The 9,427-nt window shown below is 44.4% G+C and overlaps 1 protein-coding gene across 1 annotated transcript in view; it reads right to left on the bottom strand.

Moving 5' to 3' along the window:
• Nucleotides 1-9,126, bottom strand: part of LOC121608897 (large neutral amino acids transporter small subunit 4-like) — a 27,433-nt gene extending 18,307 nt beyond the window's left edge. Inside the window, exons 1-5 of the mRNA XM_041940319.1 lie at nucleotides 8,970-9,126; nucleotides 5,885-6,106; nucleotides 495-711; nucleotides 328-383; nucleotides 1-65 (exon numbers count right to left, since the gene is read on the bottom strand). The exon at nucleotides 1-65 is cut by the window's left edge and continues 12 nt beyond it. Of these exons, the coding sequence (XP_041796253.1) occupies nucleotides 1-65; nucleotides 328-383; nucleotides 495-711; nucleotides 5,885-6,044 (498 nt within the window). The 5' untranslated portion in view covers nucleotides 6,045-6,106; nucleotides 8,970-9,126. The remainder of the gene's footprint in view (nucleotides 66-327; nucleotides 384-494; nucleotides 712-5,884; nucleotides 6,107-8,969) is intronic.
• Between the last annotated feature and the right edge of the window lie 301 nt (nucleotides 9,127-9,427).

Here is a 9,427-nt window from a genome sequence, read left to right as displayed (position 1 = left end):
GAAGGTCATGCACATGCCTCCAAACCCGTTCATTGCCAAAGCAAAGAAGATCAGGATGGACAGATCTGTAGGAGGGAGAGAAGGATTAGTGACAGATGTGGTTAGTCTGCTGACACAAGGCAACTCCCCCACATCCCATCTGATTGATTAAAGTGTCACCGCGGCATCAACACTCTGTATGTGCCTGCCTGTAAATGGGCTCTACAATATGGCACACCTATAAAAGCAACCTGACTGAGAGCAGTGTGTGCGGCAGTGTGGCCCCTGAGTGAACATACGATGCTGGTAAGGCGATGCATGTGAGATGAAATGCGTCGGTGTACTTACTGTTGGGATCACTGGCACCATAGGCAATGAGGAGGCAGGAGAAAGCAAAGCAGGCACTGGGAACACAAAGCAATGGGTATGAACATGGTAACAAATAAAAAGACAGACCATAACTGTCCAGTATCTTATCATTTCAAATGGAAAATGGATTTCTATTTTCGCCTTACCTGCCCAGAAGTCGCAGCTTCCTCGGACCGTATTTGTCCATGACGATGCCCATGGGCAGGGTGATGGCAGACAGCAGGAAGGAGCCCACAGTGAAGGCCAGGTTCAGCATCTCGTCCTGGTCCTTGCAGATGGGCCAGCCGTTCATCTCCAGGTACTCCTCAGAATGAGAAGGCTTAGATGTGCTGGTGTTGGAGAGGTTGAGGCTGGAGCTGTTTTCTGGATAGAGAAGAAGATGAGAGACTGAAGTCAAAAAGATATGAAGCATCAGATAAGGAAACTCTGAATTTGAATTGGATGTTTTATCTTAAAGCTGCACACTGCAGATAAACTGGTGGTTTCAACATAACATCATGACATTATCTGCACACAACACACTTAAGTTAACCAACCTGTCCAGTCTGTGATTCTTTATACTTAGAGGTGGAAAGTAACTGTGTACATTTACTCTCATACTGCACTAACGTACAGTTCTGAGGTACCTGTACTTCACTGCAGTGTATCCATTTCATGTAAATTAATATTTCTACTTCACCACATACCTGGAAAATGTTGTACTTTTTATTCCACTACATTTAGTTGGCAGCTATTGTTAATGACTAGAATAATGTTTGTCTGCACCAATTCAGTCTAGATTGAAATATCTCAATAACTTTTGGACTTTACAGACATTCATGGTCTTCACAGGATAAATCCTTGATGATTCCTTACTTTCCATCTAGCACCATGATCAGGTCGACATTTTCATTAGTCTGACACTTTGGTTTATGACCAAACACCAAACAGTAATCGATTTACATTCCAATCAGCCTCAGCTGTACTTTGTGTTCAGAGCTAATTAGCAAATGCTAGCATGCTAAAACATAACATGCGTAACATAGTACCTGGTTGTCATTGTCATTGTGAGCATGTTAGCATGCTGAACATCACAATCTTCCTTTGATAAACAGGGTGAATCTCAGCTTTCAGTGTGCTTTTATGTGAAAAATCTGACATTGGAGCTTTATATCGACCTGTGGATGTCTGCTATGCTGCACAAACCGTCATCATTTTCTCCGTTCTATAAACTCGATGAAGAGCCTGCTGACTTGTCATTCTAGACATGATCTAACGCGAAGGCCTGCATGGTATTTCAAGAGAGCACGTTTCATGTCGGTCTTTGAGATCTTGGCAACATATGAAACGAGCATCGGCCCTCCCTCTCTTGGAGCTGAGCTGCTGATCGAAAAGCCAGACGACTTATTAAAGGTCAAGTAAACAAACTGAAGGGAAAACAACACAATATAGGGTAAACAGGCGCCAGAAATAGTCCCGGCTGCACCCCTGCATGGTGGAGGGGAACACACAGACAGATACTGGCTCGCTCTGCCTCCTGCTGAATGACCGGTAAACACAGTCCACCGAGTTCATGCGGACTCTATTTTTGTCTATCTGCTCTATTAGACCGGTGCCCCCGGAGAAACTCTGTCTCTATCAACAGACAGACAGACCGGGGACAAAGTGGAGGAAAACAACTCTCTCACCTTGACTTGTTTTTGGTCAAACTGCCGGGGGGAAACAATAGAGACAGACTCAGCAGTTAGCACATGTTTAACGTCTGGAGGAGGGAGGGAGGTATAAAGAACTTAGTCATCAGAGAGTGTTTTCTTCATTTCAGTCCTGGGGGCAAGTTGTCAACAGCAGCTAAAGTCCCGGCTGGTCTAATAAACAACAGAACTGGAAATCTGCTTTCCCCACTATGTTCTCAAAGGGGTGTGTGATGTTGATTTCTGCCTGTGTTGAGCCAGCTTAAGGTAAAAGGAGGGAAGGAGGGGGTGTTGACGCTGGCCTCTGGGCTATGGGGAGAATTTGGAGAAACAACAGGAAGCTATTATGTCATATTAAATGCATCCTAGTGCAGAAAATTGGTCCGTGAACAGTGAGGGTATAAGTGGGTGAAAGGTAACGTGGCTTAATGAATGTCTGATGAGTTCAGTGTTGTTTTGATGCTGGTGCATAAATTCATGAAGGGATGTGGGGACCCTCAGGAGCATTAAAACACGTAGAAAGTTGGTTGAACATGGAAATGATCTGTAGGCTTTTATAAAAAGTCATTCACATCTGCGATGATGCATTTTATTCAAGGAAACACTAATTATAGGTTGATTCGTAGTTTTTGCGCTAGGGACCTTGAGTGAATGAAAATTTCAGTAGTTGTGGACATATTACAGTCTGGGCCAAAGAGCTGGAACAGCCGCTCCAGCGTGGCTAAAATTCAAAATATGGGCATCAGTATCAACGTTCAAAAGTCTTTTGTGATCAGACTTTTCGGTCAATATGGAGATTATGCGCCCCGCGCTCTCAGACTGGTATTTCAGGTGTATTGGAGCCGTATTCGCTGACTGTTGGAATAACTGAAGATAGCAGCAACGGTCCCCCAGCGGCCTTGGCTGCTGACTAATCAAATGGCTGCAGCAAACCTGAGTCAATAAGGGAAGAGCCCGATCACACGGACACACACAGGCAAACATGCTGGAGGGTGTAAAAGCTGACTCTGTCTTCTGTGAAAAGTTCATCCTGATGGATCTCACTGTGTGCTCGCTGCACACCTGCTAACCGTCAGAGGGCGTCAACACTTTTGTGTGTATGTTTCGCCAAATTCCTTTTTGCATTTTTATGGCACTCCCTCGTCTTCTATAAGCGCCTCCTATACATGCAGCTGATGTCAAACAGACTGGCCTCCTACAGAGTCACTTGGTTTAATGATTACTAGGATGTACTGACAGCTTTGTTTTCTTGTTTCAAAGTGGTCCCTTTATTCGCCTGAAGATAGCACCCCAATATACCACTCAACCTGATTATCAGCACACTGACCGGAGCGTAATCACAGAGGATGTTAGGAGGAATGACGCAGTCAGTTTTCATCCATGAAATAGTGGTCATATCATTAAACAATTAGCAGGTGGGGGCTCCGCTCCTGCTGATTAAAGGCGGCTTATATAAGGATAAAGTCATTATTGTGTCAAGGTTACGGGGTCAAGTGATGAGTGATGAACAAGTGGATTCATGAATTGATTTGTATTTTCGAGCCACTTCAACGACTCAAATCCTTCCTGTCTTGTTTTGGCAGTGACATGCGTACGTTCTGTTCACGTTGACCGCAAACAAGCCTCTCAAGTGACAGATCAAGCAGACAAAAAACACATGTTTTATCTCGAGAAGCAATCAAGAATCCAAGAGAGCGAACTGCGTCGACAGGGCGAGTCCGGAGACAAAGGGAGGTGAAAGCAGTCGACGAGTTAAGTGGAGTGACACGTTTCTCTTTCCGCTGTGTGACAAACAGGCATGCTCTCACCACCAGCGCGACCACAGGCCGTGCTGAACTGATGAACAACAACAGAGTTTCACTAAGTTGAGGAAGACGGGCTCTTTACAACAGAGCCACTGTCTACGAACAGAAACTGTGATCTTTTAGGGGAAGTTTGCTTGCTCAGAGATATACATGCTAATTACACTGATACAGGGTGTGTGCAGGATATACAACCCATGTCGTGATTTGATATACAGTGTCTCCAGAAGTCAGCCAAACACTGGACTACCTTTAAGTATGCAGAACAATTGTAGTCTGGCCAACTCAGCCTCCCTCTCATCTCTCACTCAGTGTCTTGTTAACCTTCTGTCACGAGCGTCCAGCTGCGTGGAGAAACACCGAATGCAGAGGGTTTTCATACCTATATTCATACTAAAATAATGTGATGGACAGCTCTCTCCACTGCCAACATCAAAACACAAAATATCTTTTAGAGGAATGTTCATTCCTGCAGTAGAGCTCAGAGACTTTGAAAAGTCAAGAAGCAGTGAGGCGAGCCCTTACTAGGATACTTTGTTGTTTTTTTCTTTTTTCTTTCGTTTCCTGTTAGACACCATGTTGCACCGTTTTGACCTGATTTCAGACGTCTCAGCCCTACAAGTAAACATCAAAACGCCAGATTTAACACCACTTAGCAGGTCAGAGAGCTGTGAGAAGGAATTGGAGACCTGAGAGATAGGAGAGACCTAATCCAATCAGATAAACAGGCTGCCTTCACACACATCAATGGATCATCAGCTTTCATTCATGGCGGATCACACAAAGCTGTATTCACTGACGGCCTGACAAATGAGAATGATCTACAAGCAGTTCATACGACGTGCAGTGACGACGACAGTGCTCTCAGATAGGGTCATGTGATAGCGTGAGAGGGATAAATCCATTAAAAGGTTTCATATGCACAAATGAGCCCAGCAAGGCTTTCATCACTGCTCCTTCATGGGATATAAAGAGAGAAATACACAGACAGAGACACAATCAGAGGATGAAAGGGACGAAGTCAGAAAACAGCCTGTGTGATGATCACTGTGGAGAATGAAGGGATGAATGGTGGTTTGTTGTGCAGGAGCACTTCGTGGCTGCTTTTGAAGCTTGTTCTGAGTCTGCCCGCTGCTGCCATATTGACTTCTTTTCCATGAGGAAATCTAAACTGTTGGATCAATGAGAATCTTGTGTGTTTGCTAATATGCAGCTAGCCGCCCTTCCCAAAGGTCGCTGTCCTCGCTGTGGACATAACGCTTTAATAATATGAAGAAGAATGGTGGCATGTGGAGAGGCTGAGGCTGTTTTTAAGGTGAAACCTGAGCACTTCCTGAAAAAGCTTGTTTTTGTGTGCTTAAATCTCCATAATTCCATCACACCCGCTCAGCAAGAAGGACTCTGGGGTGTTGCAATCAGCCTGTTGAAAGCTTTTGGTTTCTCGGCAGCTCAGAGATACTCATGAAAGGGTCGTCTCATCAACATCCCATTCAAACTCTGATTTAATCCATAAAGCCCTGAATGAGGCTGCTTGAAAATACTGGAGACAAACAGGACTGTTAACGCTTCAGATGAGCTGTATGTAGCTACTTTGCATGAGAAATGTGTTCATGTTAGCAGCAGCAGAAGTACTGAGGAATGAGACTGACAATTACAGTTTCTAATATGATCAACCAAAATACATGTAATTTATCCCTACTTTATCACATGAACTCCTTCATCGGATTGCAGCACGATTATATATCATCAAGTTCTTCTCAGTCATATTTGGGGGCTAGTGGTGAAAGAAGTACTCGGATCCTTAACTTAACGGGGAACTTAGGTAATTTTACTTATCAGAGTCTGTTTGCAGGTGTTAGGGAGGTTTACTGGACATGTTAAAAAAAAGTAGCAACAATATCTTATGAATACAGTGGAGTAGAAGTGTAATGTGGACTGAAAACTCAACTTAAGTACAAGAACCTCAAAACTGCATTCAACTGAGAAAATGTTACTGTCCACCATTGAACATGATAATCTGCCCCTCCTTTGTTAAGTGAGATAACCCACACAAAGCTGACTCACCTGGCCCTTGGCACAGGTAGGAGTAGAAGCCTTCAGACTTGAGCATGATGAGCAGGGATCCCCAGCCCAGCAGCACAGCGGAGAAAAGCAGGTTCTCGATGACCGCCGTCACCGCCATCCACCAGCGGCGGGAGAAGGCTGTGGCCAGGGTGGGAGCCATCTCAGCTGGGTCGGAGGTAGAACTTCACTGGCCTGACTGGGGGTGAGGGAGGCTGCTGGAGCCTGGAAGACAAGAAGTGAGAAGATTATTCCAGGATTCTTGTGGGGTGAAATATTAGATAGAAAAAATTGTGCTCGATAATATGTGATGCTAATGCTGCATTGTTTATTTTAGTGCTCACTGGGAACTGTAACTATTAGAGATTGTGATCATATACTGTGAACAAATGGTCCATTACATGTACATAATAGTTACATGATAACTTATCTTACATATTACATACGTATTTTCGAGTTGTTTGATTTGCCTTTATTTTAAGCCGCAAATCGATTTATTTCCTCCAAAAAATGTTCTTGAAACTGTGTGTACGTACACCGACAGCAACTAACACCTTATTCACTGTATGTGTGTACCTATACAATAGGCCCACTTGACGAACAAAGCTGGTTCTGATTCAGGGCTGCTTGATTTCACAATAACTTGTTTTGGATGACTCTCTGGGCCTGGGCCATGTACATTTCTTTGTTCTTGTCTGCTGATGACGGCGCTAGTCTTGAGGAACACTCCATAAACAGAAAACAGCTGAGGCCGAGGTGCAAAACCCCTCCTATAAATATTTAAAAACTCCCGCCCCCTGATGTTTCTTATTGGCTAGACGGTTTTGCGGGTCCTCTCGTATTGGCTACTAGTGACATAGCATTTGCAGCAGCTACACGTGAGGTTGATGTTGCATTCAGCGCCTGTGGGGGGAAGACCTTAGAGGGGTATTTATTGCCAAAAATGTTGTTTACGCGGAGCTTTTACATAAAAAGCAGCTGAGAGATTATGGCTCTCTAGGACCCAATTCCCAAATTCAGCAACTCCAGCTTTTTAAATTTCCATGGCAACAAATCACAGATGAAAAAATATCTGTAGCCTAATTAATTTGGTGGTAAAATACATCGACAGGACACGACTACCTGCTGGATTTTCCTTTCTTCGTATGAACACACGAACAGAAATCCCGGACTGTTCAAACGGATGTGTGTCGAGTGCGACAAAGCTACTTTGGTAAAAACAAGTGTGTGTTTACAGAAAACTCCACTGCACGTGAATGCAGCGCGAGTTTCAGCCGGTTCGAACCAGTGCGGCGCGAGACTCTCTGTGTCGTTTGGCCGTCAGCGCTCGCGCTGCTGCAGATCATCTCAGACCCACTTTGTGCTGTACTGAAACAGCGAAGATCTGCATCAGTCTGAGGGCTAATTACAGCTAATTCGACCAAAAACAAACACACAAAAAAATGCACATTTAAAGAATCAATAAAAAACATAAACCCTGGTGTAAACTAGCAAACTGTCTCATATAAATAATTCCCCAATATTGACTTTATTGCTAAAATAGTTTGCAAAATAAATAAGCTATAGACGACGACTGAAGAAATATTGTGCTTTTTATTGTGTAGTGTGTCTGTGAAGCTCTTTCATTTTTTAGTCTACAGGGGACACAAGCAAACATGACATGGCTCCATAATAGAAATTAATCGTTTGTTGTACAGGCAGACTAATAACTATTGAACAATAAATAAAAAATATCACTTAAGCCTGCCCTGTTTGTAATGACACACTGTGTTTGGGACTTGATGTCACTCATCGCCCCCAGCACTGAGGACCATGAAAAATAAAGGTGACATGATGCGAATAGAACAGACTCTACTTGGATTTGGTGTGTTTTTAGCAGCTGTTCCGCAGATCAGCGCACTGTGAACAATAAGACAAAGTATATTGCGGTGAATGAAGAGCAGCGCTGGAACTGGTCTGAACTGGACTGAAATCATTCGCACAATACACCCCCCACCACCCCCGCCAACCCCACTCTGCATCTCCAGCCCCCTCCTCGCGCAGAGTCAAGTTAACCAGAGCAAAAGAACAGCATTCCGGCTGTTACTTTCAAAATAAAAGACTAATAGCTGATTTGCAAGGCATACAGACTTTTTAGCTTAGCTCAAGCCTACTTTGAATTTCTACCATTCTAATCAAGAGACAAATATTACATATAGTAAATACAAAACCATGTGTAAAATGCTGTAAATCTCACCGCAATATTCAATGACAGGGCTGCAAAATATATAAGCATTAAAAAAAAAAAAAAAATGGATGTAAACGAAGCAGGACAACAGCCGTTATTTTAATGGACTGCCACCGGAGTGAGACCAAAGACAAACATCCTGAACGCTTCAGAAACTGCACTTGAACGCATTCTGTTGCTTTTATCTTGAAGGCGACTCCTGCACTCTTCCGGAATGGTTTCGCAGGACCTTGACGCGCATCAACGCGAGAGGCGCTCAGCTGTTCAGTATCAACAACAGTACGGGGAATTAGGATCATGCTGCTGAAACAAAGACAGTCAACTAGGAGCCAAGCGGCCCCAGAAAGCTAAAGAGCCCCAGCTGTCACTCTGCTGCCCCACAAACGCCTCCCTGAGATCGAGCCGCTTTTTCCTGCACAAATCACATCCTAACTTTCATTCAGAGCTGAAAACTGTCGCCACCGAACCCGAGCAAAATAAAGGGACGCGGAAAAAGTCATTTGTGTTGTTGATGACAACAGGAGAAACTGTTAGAATCGATTTTAATCTGATCCAGAAGTAGATATGTGTGTGTTTTGGAAGTAAACGCTCAGAACTGACAGTGATCAGAGGAGGGGAAAAGACTCAGTGGCTAAAACCAGTGATAGGCTTAAAGTTGATGGCAGTGCTGCAGCCTCAGTTTCCTCTCTGCATGCATGCAGCGCAGGAAACCCGGACAGGAAAAGGCTCAGAGTGTTTGCTGCAAACCTCTGATAGACTGTGTCACTGAGAGATGCTGAATCCTGCTACGAAACGAGCCTAAATGTGAGTCAGCCTCTCCTCCAGCGCGTCAGTGTGGAGCATCCCTGCTGCGGAGCCTACCTGAGCCCGTGGATACAGGGACAATGGAGCTGCTCCGTCCTCACTCAGAACTGCCTCTGCGCGTCCAAACGTCCCTCGACGACACACACACACAGGGCAGCGGTGCAGATTCACACGCGGGGCGTCTCTTTAGTTTCTTTGGATCACTATTTCTCCTCTCATCCCTCATTGCTGCTTTATAGCGGCGCAGAAGCGCTGCACAAACAACGCTGCGTCCCCATTGGCCCGTGGCTGAGCTAGAGACCAGCCGCAGCCAATCAGAGCGCGACAATATTACATGTGTGTTGTTTCCCAATACTGAAATTTTGTTGAGGAAACAGTTCGCTTGTTTGGACACAGCCTGAACAGCTGATAATTGTGGGACACAAGATGGTCTTGAAAGAAAAACAGTGGAGTCAATATGACAGAGGTACATTTATCTACGCTAAAAGCTGAATAACTACAAAGACAAAGAAAGC

Source organism: Chelmon rostratus, chromosome 7, assembly GCF_017976325.1.
Source record: "Chelmon rostratus isolate fCheRos1 chromosome 7, fCheRos1.pri, whole genome shotgun sequence".
Lineage (NCBI taxonomy): Eukaryota > Metazoa > Chordata > Actinopteri > Chaetodontiformes > Chaetodontidae > Chelmon > Chelmon rostratus.
Note: the sequence above shows the minus strand (reverse complement) of the source record. Positions and strands in the feature narration are given on the sequence as shown.